This window comes from Bidens hawaiensis, unplaced genomic scaffold (assembly GCF_021521415.1).
Source record: "Bidens hawaiensis isolate Kalapana, Puna unplaced genomic scaffold, B.hawaiensis_p1.1 tig00009161_1, whole genome shotgun sequence".
NCBI lineage: Eukaryota > Viridiplantae > Streptophyta > Magnoliopsida > Asterales > Asteraceae > Bidens > Bidens hawaiensis.
This window is the reverse complement of record NW_027491675.1, coordinates 795,736-823,222: the sequence shown is the minus strand read 5'-3', so window position 1 is coordinate 823,222 and position 27,487 is coordinate 795,736. Positions and strand designations below refer to the sequence as shown.

Below are 27,487 nucleotides of genomic sequence, written 5' to 3'. Positions count from 1 at the left end.
AGGAACGTCTGCGCAGAAACCAACTGGATCAGCAGGACCCACCACGCTCAGAGACGTGACGTCCTCACGTGCGGTACGCAAGCTGTCCCCGCAGGAAACGCCTACCAATGGTTTTCAGGTACTCCGCCTGTTCCCGCAGTTACGGATACCGGCCATCAGGGAAGGCCACCCGCGCAGCATGGCTACACGCACAAGGCTTAACTCTCATAATAATTCAGCAGTCACCTGAAGAAGGAATGAGCAAGCCGGGAACATTCCCGCACAAAGGCGGGAGGGGGAATACTCCCGCCCAAATGAGCCAGTCCGTACGATACTGAGGATCTTTTACTGTACCTGACGAGGTATGGGCAAAAGATCTGTCCAAAGATACGACAGCTCATTGACAACAGTATGGCGAGCAGCATGCTCTTGTACTGTATGTCACTATTAGCCGCTACCTACTCACCAACTCCTGACATACCACGTGCCTAGCCTGTAGTTGGTGAAAAAGGAATAGTACACAGCAGGCCTGGTCACTATCAGCCGCTGCCTACTCACCAACTACCAGCAGGGCACGTGCGTAGGCCACTGTTGGTTGAACATGAATAATATTCAGCAGGCCACACCTCCTTGGAAACCTACCTCCGGCTATAAATACCACAAATGGTATGATCATCTGATCTTAACATATTATCATCATATTATACCTGATATCTGCTCTAGCAATCTCTTAATATACATTTATATTTAAAGAGCAATCTAGTCTGATTCTCACGCCGGAGGGTGGTCACAAGGAGGAACCCCCCCCCCCCTTCTCAGTGACGAGCTCACGGTGTCTGTTTTGCAGGTCATCAGAAGAACCATCTTTTCTGGGTCTAACCCCTCATGGGAAACAGCTATCTAACCCCCAGGTTACCAGTAATCTGCCCGGGGTCCGGTTAGTGTTTCTTCATTGGCGCCATCCGTGCATAAAAGCTAGAACTTCATTTTTCTAAAGTTTTTTCAAACTTCTGGAAAGATGGTTAACGTTACTCCGGTCCTAAGGCCAACGAGTTACCAGGAAGCCCCGGTAACCACAACCCCAGCTACTGGGGGGAACACCGGCGAGCACACAAATTTTACGAACACTTTACCCAAGCCGGGGCAAGTGCAGTAAATTTTACGAACACTACCCCAGTTACCCAAGCTGGGGCAAGTGCAGTAAACAACCATCCCCTGGGATTCAATAATACCCAGGTGGAAAGACAGCAGACGAGACTCCCCCGCCAAACACTTGAACAAGTTAAAGCGTGGGCGGAGGCACGTCAGAAGGAATTCCAAGCTGAGTTGGACGAACGCTTACGTTCCGTCCAACAGGCTGACGAATTTGGAAGCACTCGCCAACAGCTCAACATGAGCAGTGAGTGCGAGTCCTCGGACGATGATCAGGAGGAATCCGACACCGACGCAAACCCTCGCCTTAGGGCGAAAGGGAAGCGTAAGGAAACGGACTTCCAAACGAGAAGGAATTTCGGAGAAACCTTCAAACAAAGAAACGCGGGGGGAAACCCACGTGACTTCTCCAAAACCTTCAGACCAACTGCTGCAAACGCGGGAACATCCAAGTTTGCAAGGGACATTGCGGAAGCAATCGCCCCAAAAAGTGCCAAGCAGATGCCCAACATCGGCACCTATGATGGTATATCCGACCCAGATGATCACCTGAACAGATTCATAGCGGGGGCAACCGTCAGCAGCTGGACGGAACCCACGTGGTGTTATATGTTCCAGATGACTCTGGTTGGAGCGGCTAGAGCGTGGTTTGACCGTTTACCGGTCCACCACATTTATGATTGGGCGGACTTCCAACACAAGTTCAGCCAACACTTCAGTCAACAGAGGAAGTATATTGAAGAACAGTGGACGATCCTCAACTGCGTTAGAGATAAGGATGAACCTTTACTAGACTTCATCACTCGCTTTAACTCGAAAAAGCTGAGTCTGGGCGTTATAAGCGAAGACCTTGTTCGCGCCGCTTTCATCCAGGGCGCCGAATACCCAGAACTTATCCGCACGTTGACGGGAAAAGATGGCATGCCACCCACATGGGATGCCATCATGACGGCAGCCAAGCGCTTTGCCGAAACGGAGAAGCAACTGGGTGGGAATCTGCCCCAGACTACAAACTTCTACACGCAGGGGACTAGAGAAAATAGCGTCCAGTCCGCCTGGCAAAACAAAAGGAGGAAGCCAAGCATATGGCAGTCAAGGGTAAACTTTGACACCTCATCCAGCTCTCGCTCCCTATTAGGCGGAAGGGATAATACACACCCATCAGGCCAACACACCAGGTGGACGCCCCTCACCAAAAGCGTCACGGAGATATTTGCCACTGAGAAACTCCCATGGCCAAAAGCTCCAACGGTCCGACAACGACCTGACGCGGACCAGAGCAAATACTGTGACTTCCACGGCACAAAGGGTCACACCACTGAGAAGTGTTTATCTCTGAGGAATATTATCGAAACATTCGTCAAGGAAGGAAAACTTACACACCTAGTGGCATCAATCAGGAATAGAGGGCAGAATGACAACCGATACAAAAGCAACGGACGAAAGCCCGTTGACATCAGCATTCACATGGTTCGTGGTAACATCAGAGGAAGAAAAAGACAGACGACAGAACCATGCGCATGGAAAGAAGCTGAGGTGCGCTTCCCGCGAGTGCCAGGAGGACCCAGCAAAGAAGGCCCTATCGTCATCAAAAGCCAGCTGGGACACTACATCACTTCCCGCACTCTTGTTGACAACGGTGCCTCGTCAACAGTTATGTACAGGCAGTTCTTCGACAAGTTAGATGATGAAGACAAGGAACGCTTGGAAACGGTCTACGCCTCGATGGAAGGGTTCGACGGCAGCACAAACACCCCTCTGGGCATCCTATCTTTCCCCGTCACTCTCACAGACGGAAAACTCTCCCGCACAGAGGATGTGGACTTTGTCGTAATGAGGAAGCCACACCACACGTACGACATTCTCTTCGGGAGAGACGGGATGGCAAGATTCAACGCCGTAGTAAACCAACTGGATCAGCAGGACCCACCACGCTCAGAGACGTGACGTCCTCACGTGCGGTACGCAAGCTGTCCCCGCAGGAAACGCCTACCAATGGTTTTCAGGTACTCCGCCTGTTCCCGCAGTTACGGATACCGGCCATCAGGGAAGGCCACCCGCGCAGCATGGCTACACGCACAAGGCTTAACTCTCATAATAATTCAGCAGTCACCTGAAGAAGGAATGAGCAAGCCGGGAACATTCCCGCACAAAGGCGGGAGGGGGAATACTCCCGCCCAAATGAGCCAGTCCGTACGATACTGAGGATCTTTTACTGTACCTGACGAGGTATGGGCAAAAGATCTGTCCAAAGATACGACAGCTCATTGACAACAGTATGGCGAGCAGCATGCTCTTGTACTGTATGTCACTATTAGCCGCTACCTACTCACCAACTCCTGACATACCACGTGCCTAGCCTGTAGTTGGTGAAAAAGGAATAGTACACAGCAGGCCTGGTCACTATCAGCCGCTGCCTACTCACCAACTACCAGCAGGGCACGTGCGTAGGCCACTGTTGGTTGAACAGGAATAATATTCAGCAGGCCACACCTCCTTGGAAACCTACCTCCGGCTATAAATACCACAAATGGTATGATCATCTGATCTTAACATATTATCATCATATTATACCTGATATCTGCTCTAGCAATCTCTTAATATACATTTATATTTAAAGAGCAATCTAGTCTGATTCTCACGCCGGAGGGTGGTCACAAGGAGGAACCCCCCCCCCCCTTCTCAGTGACGAGCTCACGGTGTCTGTTTTGCAGGTCATCAGAAGAACCATCTTTTCTGGGTCTAACCCCTCATGGGAAACAGCTATCTAACCCCCAGGTTACCAGTAATCTGCCCGGGGTCCGGTTAGTGTTTCTTCATTGGCGCCATCCGTGCATAAAAGCTAGAACTTCATTTTTCTAAAGTTTTTTCAAACTTCTGGAAAGATGGTTAACGTTACTCCGGTCCTAAGGCCAACGAGTTACCAGGAAGCCCCGGTAACCACAACCCCAGCTACTGGGGGGAACACCGGCGAGCACACAAATTTTACGAACACTTTACCCAAGCCGGGGCAAGTGCAGTAAATTTTACGAACACTACCCCAGTTACCCAAGCTGGGGCAAGTGCAGTAAACAACCATCCCCTGGGATTCAATAATACCCAGGTGGAAAGACAGCAGACGAGACTCCCCCGCCAAACACTTGAACAAGTTAAAGCGTGGGCGGAGGCACGTCAGAAGGAATTCCAAGCTGAGTTGGACGAACGCTTACGTTCCGTCCAACAGGCTGACGAATTTGGAAGCACTCGCCAACAGCTCAACATGAGCAGTGAGTGCGAGTCCTCGGACGATGATCAGGAGGAATCCGACACCGACGCAAACCCTCGCCTTAGGGCGAAAGGGAAGCGTAAGGAAACGGACTTCCAAACGAGAAGGAATTTCGGAGAAACCTTCAAACAAAGAAACGCGGGGGGAAACCCACGTGACTTCTCCAAAACCTTCAGACCAACTGCTGCAAACGCGGGAACATCCAAGTTTGCAAGGGACATTGCGGAAGCAATCGCCCCAAAAAGTGCCAAGCAGATGCCCAACATCGGCACCTATGATGGTATATCCGACCCAGATGATCACCTGAACAGATTCATAGCGGGGGCAACCGTCAGCAGCTGGACGGAACCCACGTGGTGTTATATGTTCCAGATGACTCTGGTTGGAGCGGCTAGAGCGTGGTTTGACCGTTTACCGGTCCACCACATTTATGATTGGGCGGACTTCCAACACAAGTTCAGCCAACACTTCAGTCAACAGAGGAAGTATATTGAAGAACAGTGGACGATCCTCAACTGCGTTAGAGATAAGGATGAACCTTTACTAGACTTCATCACTCGCTTTAACTCGAAAAAGCTGAGTCTGGGCGTTATAAGCGAAGACCTTGTTCGCGCCGCTTTCATCCAGGGCGCCGAATACCCAGAACTTATCCGCACGTTGACGGGAAAAGATGGCATGCCACCCACATGGGATGCCATCATGACGGCAGCCAAGCGCTTTGCCGAAACGGAGAAGCAACTGGGTGGGAATCTGCCCCAGACTACAAACTTCTACACGCAGGGGACTAGAGAAAATAGCGTCCAGTCCGCCTGGCAAAACAAAAGGAGGAAGCCAAGCATATGGCAGTCAAGGGTAAACTTTGACACCTCATCCAGCTCTCGCTCCCTATTAGGCGGAAGGGATAATACACACCCATCAGGCCAACACACCAGGTGGACGCCCCTCACCAAAAGCGTCACGGAGATATTTGCCACTGAGAAACTCCCATGGCCAAAAGCTCCAACGGTCCGACAACGACCTGACGCGGACCAGAGCAAATACTGTGACTTCCACGGCACAAAGGGTCACACCACTGAGAAGTGTTTATCTCTGAGGAATATTATCGAAACATTCGTCAAGGAAGGAAAACTTACACACCTAGTGGCATCAATCAGGAATAGAGGGCAGAATGACAACCGATACAAAAGCAACGGACGAAAGCCCGTTGACATCAGCATTCACATGGTTCGTGGTAACATCAGAGGAAGAAAAAGACAGACGACAGAACCATGCGCATGGAAAGAAGCTGAGGTGCGCTTCCCGCGAGTGCCAGGAGGACCCAGCAAAGAAGGCCCTATCGTCATCAAAAGCCAGCTGGGACACTACATCACTTCCCGCACTCTTGTTGACAACGGTGCCTCGTCAACAGTTATGTACAGGCAGTTCTTTGACAAGTTAGATGATGAAGACAAGGAACGCTTGGAAACGGTCTACGCCTCGATGGAAGGGTTCGACGGCAGCACAAACACCCCTCTGGGCATCCTATCTTTCCCCGTCACTCTCACAGACGGAAAACTCTCCCGCACAGAGGATGTGGACTTTGTCGTAATGAGGAAGCCACACCACACGTACGACATTCTCTTCGGGAGAGACGGGATGGCAAGATTCAACGCCGTAGTAAACCAACTGGATCAGCAGGACCCACCACGCTCAGAGACGTGACGTCCTCACGTGCGGTACGCAAGCTGTCCCCGCAGGAAACGCCTACCAATGGTTTTCAGGTACTCCGCCTGTTCCCGCAGTTACGGATACCGGCCATCAGGGAAGGCCACCCGCGCAGCATGGCTACACGCACAAGGCTTAACTCTCATAATAATTCAGCAGTCACCTGAAGAAGGAATGAGCAAGCCGGGAACATTCCCGCACAAAGGCGGGAGGGGGAATACTCCCGCCCAAATGAGCCAGTCCGTACGATACTGAGGATCTTTTACTGTACCTGACGAGGTATGGGCAAAAGATCTGTCCAAAGATACGACAGCTCATTGACAACAGTATGGCGAGCAGCATGCTCTTGTACTGTATGTCACTATTAGCCGCTACCTACTCACCAACTCCTGACATACCACGTGCCTAGCCTGTAGTTGGTGAAAAAGGAATAGTACACAGCAGGCCTGGTCACTATCAGCCGCTGCCTACTCACCAACTACCAGCAGGGCACGTGCGTAGGCCACTGTTGGTTGAACAGGAATAATATTCAGCAGGCCACACCTCCTTGGAAACCTACCTCCGGCTATAAATACCACAAATGGTATGATCATCTGATCTTAACATATTATCATCATATTATACCTGATATCTGCTCTAGCAATCTCTTAATATACATTTATATTTAAAGAGCAATCTAGTCTGATTCTCACGCCGGAGGGTGGTCACAAGGAGGAACCCCCCCCCTTCTCAGTGACGAGCTCACGGTGTCTGTTTTGCAGGTCATCAGAAGAACCATCTTTTCTGGGTCTAACCCCTCGTGGGAAACAGCTATCTAACCCCCAGGTTACAAGTAATCTGCCCGGGGTCCGGTTAGTGTTTCTTCATTGGCGCCATCCGTGGGAGTAAAGTAACTATAAGACGGTTGCGGGTACAGTGTCAAGGCGAAACCCTTCACATACCTAGCACTCCGCAGGGAAATGAAACCAAGATGGATCTTCTGGGCCATGCTTGCGCAAACGGGAATAACATCCCCGCATAGCGGGAACGTCGAGAACTAGATTGTTTGAAACTTCAAGATGGAATTGGTGGTTTTAACATAATTGATCACTTTGTTAAAAACTACCAAAACCTCATGGAGAATCTACACAAGAGGTACTCAACGCTCCTGACTTGCGAGGAGGTTACAGACCTACCCGCATCATACCCAAAGATCAAGCAGAACAATGGGAAATTCTGCGTGACATTAGGACTTCCGTGGGAAGAATCCCCATGGAAAACCTTAAAACTAAACCCTTTTCAAAAACCCTTTGCTTAAGTCCAAAAGTTCACCTCACTTTATTAAACATTCATGAGAAGAACATTGGACTGGGGGGACTTGAAGAGGTAGGTCCCAGCAGAGCCCAGTTGGACCCACAGACTCACCTTGAAAAGAGACGTCTGCGCAGTTCAACCCGCAAGACTCCTTAACGGACGTCTGCGCGGTTGAACCCGCAAGACTAAACTAAAGGAACGTCTGCGCAGAAACCAACTGGATCAGCAGGACCCACCACGCTCAGAGACGTGACGTCCTCACGTGCGGTACGCAAGCTGTCCCCGCAGGAAACGCCTACCAATGGTTTTCAGGTACTCCGCCTGTTCCCGCAGTTACGGATACCGGCCATCAGGGAAGGCCACCCGCGCAGCATGGCTACACGCACAAGGCTTAACTCTCATAATAATTCAGCAGTCACCTGAAGAAGGAATGAGCAAGCCGGGAACATTCCCGCACAAAGGCGGGAGGGGGAATACTCCCGCCCAAATGAGCTAGTCCGTACGATACTGAGGATCTTTTACTGTACCTGACGAGGTATGGGCAAAAGATCTGTCCAAAGATACGACAGCTCATTGACAACAGTATGGCGAGCAGCATGCTCTTGTACTGTATGTCACTATTAGCCGCTACCTACTCACCAACTCCTGACATACCACGTGCCTAGCCTGTAGTTGGTGAAAAAGGAATAGTACACAGCAGGCCTGGTCACTATCAGCCGCTGCCTACTCACCAACTACCAGCAGGGCACGTGCGTAGGCCACTGTTGGTTGAACAGGAATACTATTCAGCAGGCCACACCTCCTTGGAAACCTACCTCCGGCTATAAATACCACAAATGGTATGATCATCTGATCTTAACATATTATCATCATATTATACCTGATATCTGCTCTAGCAATCTCTTAAAATACATTTATATTTAAAGAGCAATCTAGTCTGATTCTCACGCCGGAGGGTGGTCACAAGGAGGAACCCCCCCTTCTCAGTGACGAGCTCACGGTGTCTGTTTTGCAGGTCATCAGAAGAACCATCTTTTCTGGGTCTAACCCCTCGTGGGAAACAGCTATCTAACCCCCAGGTTACCAGTAATCTGCCCGGGGTCCGGTTAGTGTTTCTTCAAATTCCAAACAAACTTATAACTAGGGGGGGAGGGGGGGGGGGAGTGGGTGACAAGTTAACTCGTTTAACATTTCTTTAAGGTTGGAAACAAAAAATTCACCTGAATCGTCTAATATCTAGGAAGGTTTGTCATCTTGTTTCCAACCCCCAAAAATGCATTTTCACATGTTTGGAGAAGCTTCCTGAGCTCGAGCATTTCCTCCACCCACTGGTGCCTACTCCATTCCAAACACCAAAAATTACACCATGCAACATAAACAATGTATCATACACAACCATCTTTTCCTTTTCCAAACCAAAGTACCAAGGCAAACAATAAAGGCAACTTATTGCAAAGCTGTTTTGGTTTTATTAATATTTAGATGAATTAATTAAATGTTTTCCTTTTTGTAAGGCTAGAGAAGTACAGAACTCGCATTCCGTTTGATAATTAGGCTATCAGATTTAGTTTGGGCGAACTTATTTAAATTTATGTAATGTAGCCAATAGCCATGTAGGGAATCAATTGGAAAGAGCCCAAAACGAATTAACAATTAGGAAAGCATCAGCCCATGAAATAAAAGGGAAAGCTCGTGGCAATTGATTTTGGTGGTGACTGGTGAGCACAGGAAAGTTATAATATATTGACCCGTGTACGACCAGTGGCGAAGCTTGGGCTTCGCCATGGCGGTGACCGATGTTACGAACCCAAAAATTTTCGGGTCTACGATTCGGTTCGTGTTGGTGGTTCGGGCCATGCTGGTGGTTCGATTCGGGTCGGATCAAACAACATCACACACACACACACACACATATATATATATATATAATTTTTTTTCATTCATTCAAAAACGATTGTTCTTACAATTAAAAAAAACTAGACCTAAAATATTCATAATAATAAGAGAGCCGAGAGGAGGGGTGAGTACCTTAGATTACAAAACAGGTCGACGACCTTTAAGATTTTTGAATTCCTCAATTATGGATTCCGAATCAAATGTTTCAGCAATTTCCTTTTATATGTATACCACCAAGCTATTCGCAAGATACTCGTCTGACATCTTATTGTGAATGCGATTCTTGAATATTTTCATTGCTGAAAACCCCCTCTCTGTTGTTGTAGTAGAAACTGGAAGTGTTAAGATTAGCCGAACCACTCTGTCAACCAAATAGTACGTCTCACACTTCTGAGTTTCCATAAGACTTTTGCATAAATCAGAAATACTTGAAACACCACTTAGATTGGTATTCTTTGGCATTTCAAAATTAAAATTCTGCAATTGATATTGTAAAAGAGTAATTTCCTACTCCGTGAAATCTTCAGGATAATACTTCTAAACAAGAAGACAAAATCTTATCAACATCAATCTCTTTTGAAACTAAACTAGAACTAAGAGTTAACAACTCCATCGCGTTCTCATCGAATCTACTATTCAACTCTTCTAGTTGTTTGCCCAGTGTGGATGTAAAGAGATCTACTCGGTAATAATTTTTAAATGTAACATGAAGATCTGCTTTACGAGGCTGATATCGAGTAGAAGTATACGAACCTTTCATATCTGGCATTTGTATGAGATACTTGACACAAAAAAGTAACTTTTGAAAGAAAAAACTCCCATCCGTTGTTTCTAAATTCATTTAGATTAGCCTTTCTTGAAGAAACTAATTCCATGGCATTAGGAATATCTTGGGATTTCTTTTGTAATGCTTGAGAAAGTGTTTCAGTTTTTCCCAATACTTCCTTCATCAAGTGAAGAATAAACACAAACTCAAATGATTCCAAGTAATCGCATGTTGTATCGGCATCTCCACGCTGAAAAAATGTAGTATGAGATAAGTCTTCAACTATTCCTTGGAGAACAGCTCGAGTGGCACCAAGCATGTCAATCAAACTACAAATAGAGTTAAAAATGAGAACCCCAACGTGTATCACCAGCTCTTCTTAATGTCCCAACTTGGTTCAGTCCTGATCCCGATTTGATTTCACCCATTTCCAATAACGTTTTAATCTCTTCTGCCTTTGCCTTAGTAACTCATCATGACGCTTACTAGAAGCACAAACCACCTTAATTGTGAAGACTAGTTTATTAAAGAACTTGTGTATTGGAATAACTTCCCTTGATGCAAAACAAAAACGTAATAAGCATAAGAGTATCTAGTCAAACCAAAGAAGAAAGAGTTAAATAAACAAGTAGTTAACATGTGAGCAAAGCAGTGAACGTAATATGCATAAGGACACTCATAACGAACAAGTACTTGTAATCCGTTCCATTCACCTCTCATATTGCTAGCACCATCATAACCTTGACCACGGATTTTTTTAACATCTAATTGATAATGCGAAAGTTGTTTCCACAAACTAGTTTTCAATGTTGCTGATAAAGTATCCGTAACATGAACCAAATCCAATAACTTTTCTTGTATCATCCCTTTTGCATCAACAAATCTCAAAACTATGGCTACTTGATCCTTTTTCGACTTATCTCGTGACTCATCAACCATTACACAAAATAATGAATCCCCCACTTCACTACAAATATACTTTCGAACTTTATTTGCAATGATGCTAAGAATTTCTTTTTGAATATCACTCGAAGTATACTTTGCATGATAAGGATCATTCTCTAATATAACCTTTGAAACTTCATCATTATAAGAAGCTAAAAGTTTTAGTAATTCAATCAAGTTTCCTCGATTTTTAGATTTAGAAAATTCATCATGTCCTCTTAAAATAAAAGCTTGAAATGTCAACCAACGAACTACATCAACAGTAGCTGTTAATCGTAAACGCTTCTTCACTATTTCCTCTTGAGTTTGCTCCAAAATCCGGGTGTCAATGTGTGCTTCTTGGTTCAACAAGTTATCGGCGAATACCAAAGAATTTCTATGTTGTGAAGTTTTATGGTGGCTAAAGAATGCACATTTTTCCCATTAACTTTATTCCATGTGTCAAATCCTTTAACCGTAAATGAATATTAACCATGGCTCACACTTGGTTTATCACTAAATAGATAACTCAAAAAACAATAAGCACGGTGTGTTGTTGGAGAATACTCTAGCCAATTCGGGAACATTTTGAACCAAGCATATATTTGGAACCTACGAGTATGTCCCTTTGGACCATTATTTTTATACTTTGTAATTTGTATTTGATAAGGTCCTAAAGAAAGATAAGCCCCTTAAATTTACCGAATGCTCCCACATTGGTTTTCGTTTAGCCGAGTCTCTTTCTAATTGGTTAGGATCCACTTCATTAGTTCATCATTTACCTAATTAAGGGGGTGTTTGGGATTGAATGCTCCCACAAAATTGTAGAATTTACTCGTTTGTTCATCATACTTTTTTTTTTGAAAAATAATAAATTGTATCTTGCTTTTTCATGATTTACCTAATTAAGGGGGTGTTTGGGATTGCTTATTTTCACCAAACTTATAACTTATAAACTTTTTAAAAAGTAATAAGGTGTTTGGGATTGTTTATTATGTGAGATGAAAAATTCCATAAGTTACAATGTTGTAACTTATTAACTTAATGAAAAGTTATAAGGATGTAAAATAAGGAATCCCAAACACCCCCTAAGAAGATTTAATATGGTAAGTTAAAGTAAAATTTCACCATACAATACCAATTACAAGATTAGTTGACTAATTTCTTCAAATCCTCAATTCACAATTACAAACCCTAATTTTATACTCATTGAACATAGAACTATGTTTAACAAAAAAAAGATTGAGCAAATGAATTACCTTGTGGTGGACGAGCGGCGATGGTTCGGTGGACGACGACAATGAACAGCAGAAGGTAGAGCCGTAGAAGGCAGAACGTATGTAGCTGAGGTAGGGCAATGAACGGTGTTTTTTTTCTTTTTCTTTTTTAAGTTTTGTTATGTTTTTTATTTTAACAATTTACAAAAATCCCCCTCAAATTTAAGTTTTATTATAAACAAAGTTTTTTACATTTTTTATAACTTATGTTTATAAAAACCATGAGATTTTATAAGAAAAATCAGACGATAAGGTTTTATATTTAAAAAAACGGTGGCGACTGGTAGCCTTTTGGAAAAATACATTTGGGGTGAACGCACTTAATACCTATAAAAAGTTTTGGTAAAATTCGCGAAATTTACCCTACTAACGGAGAAAACGGCTGTGACCGGGGCCACCCCTGGTCCCTTCATAGTTGCGCCCATGTGTACGACACAAGTAGAAATATAGAAATTGTCAAATAAACACATAGATAATTTCAAACGACAAGTTACTTTTTAATATATTTTTTGAGACAACAACATGATTTTTAATTGCAATTCATATTTATACGCAAACAAAGTATTAAAATATATAAACTTACAAAGAATGATTTTACATAGAAGAATGTTTACGAAGAAAATTTAAAACTTTAAAACATAAACTTCATATATAACTTTAAAAAGTTATATTAACAGAAAACAAACTTCACTACATTAGTCTGGAAAGCAAGCAAATCAGAAAATAAACATCTAGGAAAGATTCCTGATAAGCATTCAAGAATGATTCGGCTTCTTTTCTTCCTAGACCAGGAACACAGATGATTACATAAACATTCATACACCAATCTAACAAACATAATGACTAACTGACTACGAAAACTGTTTTTACATTTCATGTGAAAAGTCTTACACCCTCATAAACTGAAGCACGCCCAAAATGCATTTAAGAACCAGAACCAAATCAAAACCTTTTTAAAATGACATGTTTTGACCATTATCCAATCTTTATTTCTTTGAGAATGACCCATTTAACCTGAATTAAATCGATATATTCTAAAATTGATCCGTTATGACCCGAACCAAATCGATACGATTATAAAAATACTCATTGAAACCCAAACGAAATTGACACCTTTTTATACTGACTCGTTGACCAAAACTAAGTAACTGGTACCCTTTTAAATTGACCCATTTAGGCCCGAACCAAAGCAAATCAAAACATTTCTAAAATGACCCATTTTTATAAATGAAAATTGGAATAACACACTTAAGTACTAAGAAGAAAAATGAAGGGTAACAAATACAACGTTCTTAGATTTTGAAATTTTTTCTACCAAATGCGAATTCATTATTACTAGTTATGAAGATAAAAGAAAAACATAAAGCTTCAATGACTTCAACCCACTTGAAAGTTGAAACTCATGTAAATCTTTCACTTAATAAGTAAACCCTTCATATTCTTTCATTTTTAGTAGGCACTAAACCAAACACCAAACAAACTAAATACAAATTGAAACAAAACTAAATTGAAAAAAAACTAAAACAAAACCAAAACCAAAACCGAAAACCTAAATAAAACCAAATACCAATAAACTAAAACAAAAACCGAAATGAAACTGAAAAATTAAAACTGATAAATCTGAAACCAAACCAAAAGCAAAAACTGTAAAAACAAAAATGAAAATCTGAATAAAATTAAACCCACCTAAAACGAAACAAAAAAAAATGAACCGAAAAGAAACTGAAACAAAACAAATTTATAAAAACTAAAACCGAACAAAAACAAAAAACCAAAACCCGAAAACCAAAATGAAACAAAAATAAAAAATAACTACAATGAAACTTTGAAAAGAAAAACCCAAACTCATTAAGGAGTACATATTATATTAATAATATAGTAGATTTGAATATGTTGAATGTAATTAAGTTGAATGTAGTTTAATATAATTTTGAATTATTTTATTAGCAAGAAATTATAAAAATGCATATATTATTTAAGGAAATAGTTATTTTTCTTTAATAGTGTAGTAGAAGCAGATACTAATTATACTAGATATAGATTTAAAATCCATGAGGTTTTGCCTTAGTTTTTCTTATTGGTCCATGTGGCTTTTTGTTTTGCCATATAAGAATTCTTTTTCATTTTTTTTTGGCTTTATGAGTATACTAGCTTTTGAACCGGTGCAATAATATACACAACTTTTACCCAACCATCAGTTAGAGGTTGCGGGTGGTTGATGATACTCACAACCATGAACTTGTACGTAGGTAGACTTACTCCTATTCAAAAGGTTATAGTACATGATTTGTATCGAAATCGAGCACCACCACGTGATATTCTATGTAACTTAAATTCTTAGGATGAAAGAAATGTGACCTGCATCAAAACCGTGTACAATGAAGGGCAAAAGATCCGTAAAGAGGGTTGCCTAGGAAAGAAGCCTGATGGAGGTTCTTTTCAATTTGTTGCAAGACACGACTTATATACACAAGCATCACACAAATCCATCCAAAAATGCCCTGGAGGACTTGTTCTTCGTTCATCCAACGCCGTATATGATGTATCGTGCGTTTCCGCACGTGTTGGTGATAGACACAACGTATAATACAAACGTATACAAGATGCTCGTTTGTGTAAATTCAACTGGCAAGACGTTTAATATAGCAATAGCAACCATATCCAATGAAAAGGAGGATAATTTCATGTGGGTGCTAACCATGCTGAAGACGACGTTAGAAAACTGCATGATGTCACATGTGATATTAACAAATTGTGATCTTGCCGTGATGAATGCCTGCGAAAATGTCTTCCCGAATGCTACCAAATTATTATGTAGATGACACATCAATGAGAATGTAAAAAAGCATTGCAGGGAAAGCTTCACTAGCACTAAAGAATGAACAGTTTCTTGGTCGATGGAACTGGTTGGTTAAGTCTAGCAATAGTTGTTTATCTAGTTCTCATAGTGAGTGTTTCTTCTAACTTGATTCAATAGTTGTTTATTAATTGTCATATTTATTGATTATTGTTTTTCAGGAGTACTTGATTATGTTCACACCCAATGGCTCGATAAGTATAAAGAAAAGTTTGTGTCTATGTGGATAGACTAAAATCTAAATTTTGGTAATACCACAATGAACCGAGTTGAGAGCGCACACTCTCTTCTAAAAAAACACATGGTTACCCGGAACTCTGCACTTGATAAACTTGTGGGTATTATCGATCGAATCATGGTGGGCTAGCCAACCGCCATAAAAGTTGGTTGAAGAATTTGCACAACAATAAAGTCTAAGGAGAATAACAAACGTGATCCCCCCCCTCAAACGTAGTAATTCTTCATCGTTAAGCGTTGATGAAAACATGCCCACCCAAGCAGAACCTTCCAGACACAGATCCTTTGTTGGTGTTGAAAACAATGCTAGATACAATTCTTATATGGGCAGCGAGGACAATGCGAGACACGGTTCTTATATGGGTAGCCAAGACAATAAGAGACATAGTTATAATCTGGTTTCTTAGGTGAGATGTTACCATCACAAGTATTTAGAACAAGTTCACTGCATTCTTCAGTCTTTTGTTTCACATATACAAGATGTTGCTCCTGACGGAAATTGTGGGTTTTGGTCTATGGATGTTGCTCTAGGTTGTCCTGAAAATGACTGGATCCATATACGAAATGAACTTATATAGGAGATGAAGAGTAATTGGAATGTGTAGATTCATGTATTCGGTGATATTCGTTGTAATAAAGTATTTAATACCCTGCATCGGTCAAGCTATGGGATGGCTTCAAGAGAACGCCGTATGGATATGCCGTCCATAGCTTTTATGATCGCTAATAACTATGGGGTGATTGTCCACGCATTGTTAGTAGATGAACGTAACAATTCTACAATTTTCCCATTGTTATATCATCCTCAAGAAATCCTAGATCATGCTGCCATTGCCATTATGCATGTCGACAATTGTCATTTTGTGGTTGTTAAGTTTGAAGGGATATACCTGATGCCGACTTTTAGTTATTGTAATACCGTGAAAATACCCCATCTAGTTTTGGGCTAAAAACGTCAAAATTATAAGTTAAAGGACTAAAAGTGTAAATTCTGAAAGTTTAAAGGACTGAAAAATGAAAATTTTGGGTTTTTAGACCCATCACGCTACGCGATGGTCCTCTAACTAACTTCATCGCGCTACGCGACAGATAATCACACATTTCAAGAAAAAGGTAGGCGTCGCGCTACGCGACGAAGAAACTCACTGGTCTCATCGCGCTACGCGATGACCAGGTTAAGTAACCCGGGACATGTGGCCAACCACGTGTCAACACGTGGCAGCTTCTGATTAATTGCGGCGTCGCGCTACGCGACGACCTTGGGGAAAAGGCCATCGCGCTACGCGATGGTCTATAAAACTCACCTATAAAAGGGCAGCTACGAGTTCAAGCCATTTCATCCCATTTTCACCTTAGTTTTCACATAGTTAACCTTGGTAAACGTGCAAGAGAGTTCCGAGGTGCCGTGGGCTGTTTTTGCGAAGAGACGAGGTGTCGTTACGCTGTTTAACGAGCTGTCGATCGTATAAACGAAGAACAAGCCGAACTGCTGCTGATTTCTTAGCTCTTAAGTTTCATCAAGCCGATTAAGGTAGGATTAAGGTTAAGTTACTTTACTAGTTACTTTAAATATATAAGATATAGGTTAGTTAAGGGGGTATAGTCGTTAAACTATAATTATTTTCCAAGTAATGTTTTATAAAGCAAAGATGTTGCTTCCACGTGAAGTAATGTTATCAAAACTATTATTTTGACGGGCATGTAGTAACTGGAAGGGGGGTATCATTAGTAGACTCTTCTTGCCTAAGGAAAGCAATTCATACAAATCCCAATCAACCGGGACCCGTTTGCTTACCTGGAGAAGTTTGCTAATATGATATCCTTTATTATGGCAAAGCGTGCTATTCCAAACGTCATATGTAAATTCAAAGTATTTTCATAAAACGACTATAACTATACTAAGGTTAGGTCAAACATTAAGTCTGCTGATCAGACCTCGAGTCTGTTGAACTGAATCAGACATTAAGTCTGCTGATCAGACCTTGAGTCTGCTGAACTGAAACAGACTTAAAGTCTGCTGAATAGTATCAACTAGATACTTATGCATGCCTATTATGAATATAGGTTGTTAAGCATACTAAGAAGAGGAGTTTGATATTATCCACTGATATACGAGGTGAACACGTTAACCTTTTACTGTCTGAACTGATTTTACTCTTGTAATAGATAGGTTGTTTATTACAAAGAGTCTGATAAATGTTTGCATGAGATATAATCTCTAAAATCGTTATAATACAAAATAGATAATAAAAAGCAACTCAAACCAAATACACATGTGTCTGGATCCAAACATAACTGATAATTGGTATACAAAACCAAGTCAGTCATAACCGGTTCTCTAACAGGGTTATGTAGCCTAGGGGAAGGTTGTCTCCGAACAGGGGCTATATACTCGGGGAACCTTTGAATTGTGTGTGTAGGGCAGTGGTACAAATCCCGGGAATGGACAGGCATTCCTGCTGAGTTTGTGAAACAGAAACATATGTTTGTATTTAACGACTATTATAAATGTTTTATCGAGTCAACGTTTCACCAGCTTATAGCTGACGTGTTTTTCCCACCCTTGCAGGTAACTAGATGATAATAGATGATGTACAAGGATTGGAGTCATAGAAGATCGCCTGAGATGGCTCGTTTTTGAATATTACAAATCCTTGTATTATTAATATCACGGTTTTGTAAACTGAAACTCGGTTGTTTAAATTCCAGAGTAATTTCGATAATGTAAATTAATATTTTAATATTTAAAGACTTCTGCTAAAATAAACCCGCTACTCTGATATATTTACAAAACAGGTACCAACTGATGGTCACACTGCTAGGCCCTGAATTGGGGTGTGACAGTTAACACTGGAAATATTTCAGACATGAAATGGTAAGAGGTTGGGTAGACTTGTATCGGCTGCGCATAAAAATGTTTACAGATTAGCAAACAGAAACTAAACAGATTATGTAGACTTTGGATGATGTATGTTATCTATGTTGTATTTTAATAATGTTGTATCAACTTTTTTCGGTATGTTGTATTTTAATTTGATTGGGAAGTTTATGTCAAATATAAAGTTTAAACATAAAAAAGATACAATGACAACTAAATTGAAAATTAGGTTACAAACTATTACATCATAATTTGTTAAATTTGGTTTATAGACCATTACATCAATCATAAGATTGATGTGAAGATGTTAAATTAATAGGAAGTATGTATTTATAGGCCTTATTTCTAACAACTATATTTCTTCATAAACCATCTATACGAGTCCTAGAATCTTATACGATTTGTATAGGTGGTGTTTGTGTGTCTAGATGGTGGGTCATGTTGTTAGTATAGCTGAACACCTTGCTGACACCACCCCTAATTTCTTCACTATAAATTACATCTATTAGCTATTGTTTTCACTAAATTTCACCCACTTTCATTTGTTCTCCTTCTTAACTTATTTTCTTTCTTAATTATACCCTATGGTATCACCTAACGATTGATTTAACTACTCAGAAGATATTTATCCAAAATCGTGGTGTATAAGATGCGAAATCCAAGGCGATGAAGAATAGATCACATAGTTAGTATGACAAAGACCTGTACGCTGATTGACCATGGTACTTTACTTTGAGGAACTACCACTATGGTTATTTTATAGCTTTGCCAAGAAGGATATACACTGCCAAAGCCATGAATTATGTGGACTTCCTACAAATTTAAAACTTCGAAGATTTTATATGAATTTTAATAATGCCAAACTTTGGGTATCAAAACACCAACAATATGTGGTACTTTACTTTGAGGATCTAGCACTATGGTTATTTTATAGCTTTGCCAAGAAGAATATACACTGCGGAAGACATTGCATGTTTAGCATCATACATTGGTATTCACAGGGTCCATGAGATTAGCTTGTACGTGGTGTGAGAAGAATTAACAGCAGCTACTGGAATTATCTTTAATTATGCTTATTTATATTAGTATTTGTATTTTCTAGCACATCGTAAATTTATTAAAATAAAATGAGAAACAGACTAAAAATCTAAAAGTTTATTTTTATAATTGGTATTGTATTTTTCATAAGAAATAATTAAAAAATAAATAATGGGACGAACTTAGAATGTTATAGGGTATTCCAGACGTTTAATGAGATGATAAATAATTGCTTTCTTAGTTAGTCATAAGAAAAATATGATATATATATATATATATATATATATATATTTTAAAAAGGGTTGTAGCATAAGTGTTTTTTATAGTAAGAATTTCTAGTTTTTAATAATTTAAGTCGTATAGCCAATTGTACTTGTATTTGCGTTTGAAAAAAATCAACTTTATCTATTACAAATAAATGCTACTAGTGTCGGTAGAAAAAAATTAAAATTCATCTCGTATAGTCCATACAACTCGTATGGGATATACTCATCATTCTTGGAAAACATGGTTAAAGGGATCTGACAAAAAGCTGCCATCTCATATATGCCATACAACTCGTATGCTTCCACTTGTATATGAAAATTCAAATTGTCTCGTATAAATCATACAACTCGTACAGGTCTTCTCGTATTAACAGGTCAACGGATAGTCGAATACTGACAAAGAGCTGACACCTATACAACTAGTATGAGCTATACGAGTCATATAGTTAGGGAAGAATGTCCAAACAGCAAAATGGATGCCTGTACAAAGACAACCTTACTTGTTTTAACCACTCACCCAATTAATTAAAAGTTAACTATTAATGGTTTTCTTACAACAAGAGACCAACCAGATTCTTACTCCACCTACAACTCAATAGACTATTGTTTTGGGCAAGAATAAAAAAAAAATAAAGGTTAAAAAGATAAACTCGATATTTTTACTCTTTTTTCAGTGTCTAAGATGTCGGAGTGTAATTAACTATCGGTTTATTTATGTTATAATGAGTGGGATTTAGCTTTATTTATTGAGTTCACTCACATGTTGGTGTTCCCGTTTCGATGTTGAGAGGAAGGGGCATTCATTGGTATTATCCATGCACCGACCAATCATACACCATTATTTTATTACTATCCTTAAGTACCCACAAACCTCAAAATAACTGAAAACACCTACCCACAAGTACCATAATTTTTTTTATTTTTTGTTAAAATTTAAAAATAAATAAAACAATTAAATGTAATTAAAATTAAAATTTCATAAAAATTAAAAGTATTACATAATTGAAAACCGAAAAAATAAAATATGACGATCAAAACCAAAAAAAAAAAAAAAAAACACGAACATCTAAACTAGATGATCCTTTTGCCAATTATATTTTTCCGCAATTTTTTGTTTGCGGGTTATAGCGATTGCACCTCGTCCTCTAGATGATCGTGTGGCCAAGTATATGTCTTCGCCCTCTAGATGAATATCCCGAGATCATCGTTTGAGAAATATTTCAATGGGGGTTTGAGTGAATAGAAATGGTGAAAGTTGAGTGATAAAATGATGAAATGTTTGAGTGAATAAAAATGGTGAAAAGTTATTGGTATTTATATATAATAAATTGAGTATTAATGGATGTTTTAATTTCTTCAAAAATCTCCAAGGTCATATAAACACAAGGGGTAAACCTTTATCATAAATTGTAATTTGGCAAACTACCCAAATAGTTAGAGATGAGTTTGTCATGTGGTAAACTACCCATAAACTTTACCCAGAGTCCCACACTAGTGCCTCTTCCCCTCTAAAGGTGGCTCATAGCTGGGAGATATTATTGTCAATATGAACCAGCATCAAGTGTTTCCACTTTATATGTATATCTGTTCTTTTTATAAAGTGATTCAGGTAAATGGTGCTCGGTTAGTGTATGATGGTTTAAGGGTGAGGTTCAAGGCGTTTTACCCTCCTGAGGTTAAGGTACAGCCTCTGTCTCCAACTAGGGCATCTGCTATATAATAGTGGATGGTGGTTAGTCGAGAAGCCTGTTTGCAAGAGGTGAATCGCAGCCCATGTCGGCTCAGTTTTCTTATGTTACAAATCCAAAGACAACAAGCTATCCCAAAGTTGGTGAATCTAATACAACGAATCTTGATGTGGAGATGACACCCGGATAATAACGTTTTTGTATGTTTAGAGTTTTCTTTTAATCTAGATTTGTTGCGATGTAATGTATATGTTACTTCCGGTATATGTTTGCTTACCGTATAAGTGTTGATATAGTTAGCACATATGTTTTTAGTTAGCTAGTGTATATGTTTAGTTGCCTATAAATACTTGCATGTAATCACTTTTACATTGTGAATGAGAACCATGTTTTGAATGATTTCAAGATTATGCCTGAAATGTAAAATCAATAAAGTTTATTGCATTATGTTAACGGTTCATTAATAAGTTTTGAATTTGGTTTGACCGAACCAATTGGTCTTATGGATACCCGGGTAACAAATATGTCGTTGAGAGAGAGAGAGAGAGATGCCATGGTTATTTGATGTATAGTAATATCTTTCATACATAGTTCTTCCTTTGTATTAATCACTTCCTCAAAAAGTAACAAGGCCAACTTAGTCAATGCATACACTAAGATACTTCATCTTATATAGAAACAATATACAAGCATATTCATTTGATATGATGGAACTACATAAACACCTTGCAGTTGCAGATGCTCTTGTTTTCAGATTACTATTAAACAAGCTATGATTTTGGGCTTGAAGTAAAATGGTGACTAACTCGGGTACTGAAAAATGCACTTCAAAATGAAAAGGGGGATATTTTTAAAAAATAAGGGGATATATTCAAAGCTAGTTATATATATAACTTCTTGAAAAATTAATTGAAGCCTATATTTGCTTCATAAAATAAACCTGGGTAGTCCTATTTTATAACCAAGTCTTTTGACGTCATCTTGAACCTGCTGCCTGAATTCTTTGAAGCTGAATCTCCTATAAATGGAATTCTCAACACAACTTTGTATCATTGTATCGTATGATGGACAGAAGAAAAAAGCCGTCGAAAACCTCTCGGTTTCTCGATTAGCTACCACTCGATGCTCGACACTCTTATAAACATCATTGCTCCATGCCTGAAGCAGATTCAAGAACACAAGAACTTTCTTAATTATGACACTTCAAAGATGTTTAATCGAAAAAGTTACTAGTAATTTAACCAACCAAACCTGAAAAAGATCCCCAATATTGATGATTAGAGCTTCTTTATTCGGTTTAACAGCAATCCATTTCCCATCTTTAACTAATTGTAGTCCTCCAATTTGATCTTGATGTAGTATGGTGAGAAAATCACTGTCAGTGTGAGGCATTAATCCAAAAACTTGTGGAGAAACCGGGCATGGCGGATAGCGGTTCATGCGAAGGTAACAAGTGCTAGGCAAACAATTATCCTTGAAAAAACTAGACTTATGTCCAAGCTCCTCAGCCAAAATCTCTGCTAACATTTCTGCTAGGTCTGAGACGGTGTTAGAAAATTGTTCCATTGTTGTTCTGAATGTCACACACGTAAACCGAATTATTTTCGACGTATAATTATCTTTAATGAACTTAATCTGTTGAAAACAGAACTTAATGATCAACAATTATAAAAGGGACCATGGCTAATGCATTTGTGACCATGGTTCCTACCAAACTGAGGCAACAGTGTACTGAGGTCAGGAACTCCAGCTCATAGCACATGCATAATGTTAGTAGATTCTGTGGACAACAAATAGATGGCCATGTATGAATGTATGCATCTATGCATACACAGAAAAATGTACAACCAATTACTACATGTGGTTGTAGTTGTAGTTGTACTACAAGAGATAAGTGCATAGATGAAAAGTTTATGACTAGGATGGATGCATGTTCTTTGCCGCCTACAACGCTAGTACATCTCCTTAATGTGTATGCTTTCTATGACATTGGTCACCAGAGATTACACCCACAAGTCTAATGGTCACATGAATGTCTACTCTGGCAGGTAAGCAATAATCTACGCCATTGTTGGTTATGGTTCATATGGACCACATGAATCTTGAACCAATAAAGATAAACAATATATTATACAAGATTTTTGTGTTGGACAACCTATATACGTACCCCGTTAGATTTGAGGTAATCCATGTATCATCCCGATTCGTTGTAGAGCGAAATCCTAACTTGGCTTATACTATGGCTTTTCTTATTTCAACTTGAGTAATTAATGATCATAACAAAGTAGTGGTATTAGAATTAGGTTTAGCATGGATGTAAGTAGCGCACATGGCACGATCCTTTTCCAGAGTCAACGACGAAATGAACAGTTAGAGAGATCACACAACTAACTAAAGTAAAATTTGTAACAAACTTATAACTATTAACGTGTGTGTGTGTGTGTATATTATATATATATATATATATATTTGACGTGATAACTTAATTTACAGAACATACGTAGAAGTTTTTCAATCGATTCAAAATGCGGCGCAGGACATATATAAATTTTATTTTTGATGTGATAATATAGCTAACTGAACATATTTAAAAGTTTAACTTGTACGTTATATATATTATTATTTTTGACGTGATAATCTAATTATAGATATATTTGTATTTCTTAACGTCTATCTCATTGATTTAATCCCACATTGTTCTTTTGGCTTTTCATGTTAGGAGTTGATTAAGACAGGTATTGCGCAATTTTAGATAATACAAGTGTAACCTATTGCGGTTAACGCTCAAAGTCTAATCCAAATAAATTAAAATGCCAAATGCATCACATCCCAAAAAAAGAATTCTTAGCTTTTTTTCTTGATAGTAACACACACTACAACAATCATATCTCCCTCTCTCTCTCCCTCTCACACACACAAATATAATAAGATATTTCCATTAGAAAGTATAAAAATTTATTAGTGCACAAACATGTTTTAGGCTTATTTGAATTATTTTCTAGATTTTCTTTTTCAAAATTCGAAAAAAAAAATTAAGAGAGTAAATGTCCTAGATCCACCATTTTAATGGCGAAATCTATAAAAATAATGTGTGAGCCGCAATTTGAAATGACATATATCTTGAATGCATTTTTTTTATTGGTTCCGTCATTTCAAATGGTGAAACTCAGATAAAACTTTTATATCACCGGACATGATCGACAATACTGAAACAACTTTTAAGATTCGTTATTTCAAATAGCGGATCACATAATAATAATAATAAAAAAAAAACAACTGACCTACTACATACCATTTACTCCCTTAATATTTTTCCAATTTGAAAAAAAAAATTCTTATTTTCAAATGAACCTTCATTAAAGATGATGCAAAACCAGCTATCCAAAAATGATGTAACAGTGCAACAATATCATGAAAGTGGCACCTCATTGAAATCATAATATAAATCATTTTATTAACTTATAGAAAGTCACTTTATAATAATATTGATGTAACATTAACATAGGATGCATCAATATTGCCTTCTTAAGTTTTATATCGAAAATCATTTCTACCTGATTCTCACGCTATATATAACGCAAATAGGAATAACTACAATAACAACCACCATACCCAGTAAATCTCGTAAATAGACAAAACTACTAGTTGAGTCTGGTAAGGATGAGATGTAGGCAAACCTTGCAAATAGAAACAAGTAAATTACAAAAAACAATATTGTAATTTATAAAACAAATCCAAATCTTTCATGTTTAGATCAAAGTGAAAATGACGCATCTATGTTTAATGTTTTAGCTTCCGTGGGCTCACAGAAAGTTATTTTTAAGAGTTTGTGTTTATACAAGTATGAGGATAGTCCAGGGCCGTCTCGTGGGTAAACCAAATGAGGCAACAGCTTTAGGCCTTCGGTTTTATAGGGCCTCAATCTTGAATAGCGATGATATGTTATGGGTTTTTGAAAGTAGAGTTCTTTTTAAAATAACTCATTGATGAGCCACAAGTTAAGAAGGATTGTCTCATATCAATTATCAGTCATATCATTCATATTCGATAATTTTTGGATACTCTTTGATGCTATATGCATAAAGAAAAGAAAAAAAGAAGACCCCAACATTTTAGTTGGTTTTAGGCCTCTGAGGCCGTAGAGCTAACCCTGGGATAGTCAAACTTAAGTCGTACATGTAATTAGTTATTTACTTATTTACTTGTTCAACAAGTATACATATGAACCACACATATATACACAACTTTGTATATATATCCGTATAAATGTGTAAGACGTACGGTATACTTATGTGTGAGAATGTAGTGATTAGCGAAATACCTAGCTATAAGCTCGTTAACTTACTGTTGTTAAGACTCCAATTTTATCTTAAATAGTGAAAAAAAAACATTAACTTTTGTTATTTAAAGTATTTTTCTGAGTTACGTCGCCGCATATCAAATTTAATTACTTTTTGTAATTTTATTATATATATATATATATATATATGTATATATAGTTTACAATATCATCATGCCGACTATATCTTACATTTTAGGAACTTATAAGATTCGTTGCCTGAATAAGTCGACCATGTGAACGGGACATATTTCATAACAAGCACATTAATTATTTCCCATTAATAATAATAAAATAATAATAATGATGATAATAAAAATAATAAACAATAATAATAATTTTAAAAAGATTCCGTTCACCCATCACCCTGATAAATATATGATTCTAGAAATGTATATAAAGTAATATCATATAGTGGATTAAGAAGATTGATTTACAATTCCTTCCTTGTCAAGTTCAATACTATCTACTTCACAACTGCCGATTAAAAGACAAAAAAAGAATTCTATTTCGCAACTATTATTCAGTCCATATACTCATCAATGTTACATACGTGTATACAGACACATATGCACAGTCGTTTATTGCATAAATACATACTTCTTGTTTATACATAATATTGTTCTTTTTAACTATCTATTTCTTTCTATTGCTAAATTGTGATTTTATTTCATACACTAGGTATAAATACTTATTGATACTATTGTTAATATATAACACTTTTTTTTAACCTCATCTATTAATTTTGACCTATTAATTTAGTGGTATGACGTCATCCTTATAAAGGTGAGGTGATGGGTTCAATTCCGTACAAGTACAAGATTAGGGGTATTTTAGGTGGAAACGTGTGCATTTACTAAATGCTGATAGTATAAATGGTTATAGAGTCTTGTAATTCTCTCTTTCTCTTAAAAAAATTCTTAATGCAAGGTGTTTATGTAACGAAATATCAGATGATGCTATAAAAAAAATAAATGACATGACTAGGGTGCGGGTGCATACTACATACCTGAGATTAGTGCTACCAGCCATGTTGGAAATATCTGCCAATGGTACATGAAAAGCTTCTGACCACGCAAGCTGTTTCAAACAAGTTGCAGAAGGAGTCCCCCAGCGGTAACTTCCCACCGGAAAGTTCAAGTCACGGTGGTTGCTAGTCTTTTCATCAAACGTCTTCTTGAACGCCTTTATTTGCTCACACCTCATCTTCTCCAAAATATCACACGAAACACCATGATTTAGCACTTGGAAGAAGCCCCATATTCTTGAGGCCTCGGCTATCTCTCTCTTGCAATCTTCACGTTCCCACCCTCCTTGATCCAACCGCCCAAGATCGATCATCGGTAGCTCCCACTCTTCTACATCATCCGAAACACCGTAATTATCGTTGTTCTTGGACCCTTGTTCATGATTATGAAATAAGTTCTTGTACAACTCCATGAATGGTGGGTCTGATGATTCTTCCATGGTTTAAAGATTTTGGGTTCGAGAAATGAGAAAGGGGCTAAGGAAATGCTTCTTGTTGTTTCGTCGTCGATGAAAACGTTATTGGTTTGTTGTCTGTTTCCCTAAAAATTGGTTTAGAAGACATTGGAGACAAAGATAATGCATGTCATATGCGGCTGATGTTATTATGATGAGCATGACACATATAGAGGGATGGATGTATTTATATTGGGAGGTGCCGACCAAGGATGAATTCAAGACAAGGTATTTATTTATATATCGCTTTTTAAATATTTTATTATTTAATATAATAATAGTTGCTCTGATATTATGTTTTCTTTTTATTTATACGTTGATTATGAATTGCAGGTTGATTAGGTTTTGGTAGTTTTTTCCGTTATTCAATTTTTCTACACCTTTAGTGGTTTAGACTTTTTTTTCTCCTTTAGGCTTCATTCAATTTAATTTTACAAATATGCATT

General features: G+C 38.8%; 2 protein-coding genes across 2 annotated transcripts; both read right to left on the bottom strand.

Moving 5' to 3' along the window:
- Positions 1 to 10,008: 10,008 nt before the first annotated feature.
- On the bottom strand, positions 10,009 to 10,994 carry LOC143531448 (uncharacterized). The gene is made up of 3 exons (XM_077026743.1): positions 10,749 to 10,994; positions 10,517 to 10,647; positions 10,009 to 10,384 (listed from the first exon to the last, which is right to left on the bottom strand). The coding sequence occupies exons 1-3, from the start codon at positions 10,992 to 10,994 to the stop codon at positions 10,009 to 10,011; spliced, it is 753 nt and encodes a 250-aa protein (XP_076882858.1).
- An 11,151-nt stretch (positions 10,995 to 22,145) lies between these two features.
- On the bottom strand, positions 22,146 to 27,026 carry LOC143531431 (gibberellin 2-beta-dioxygenase 8-like). The gene is made up of 3 exons (XM_077026731.1): positions 26,569 to 27,026; positions 22,472 to 22,793; positions 22,146 to 22,378 (listed from the first exon to the last, which is right to left on the bottom strand). Exons 1-3 carry the CDS (start codon positions 27,024 to 27,026, stop codon positions 22,148 to 22,150), a joined length of 1,011 nt encoding a protein of 336 aa, XP_076882846.1. The 3' UTR covers positions 22,146 to 22,147.
- Positions 27,027 to 27,487: the final 461 nt, after the last annotated feature.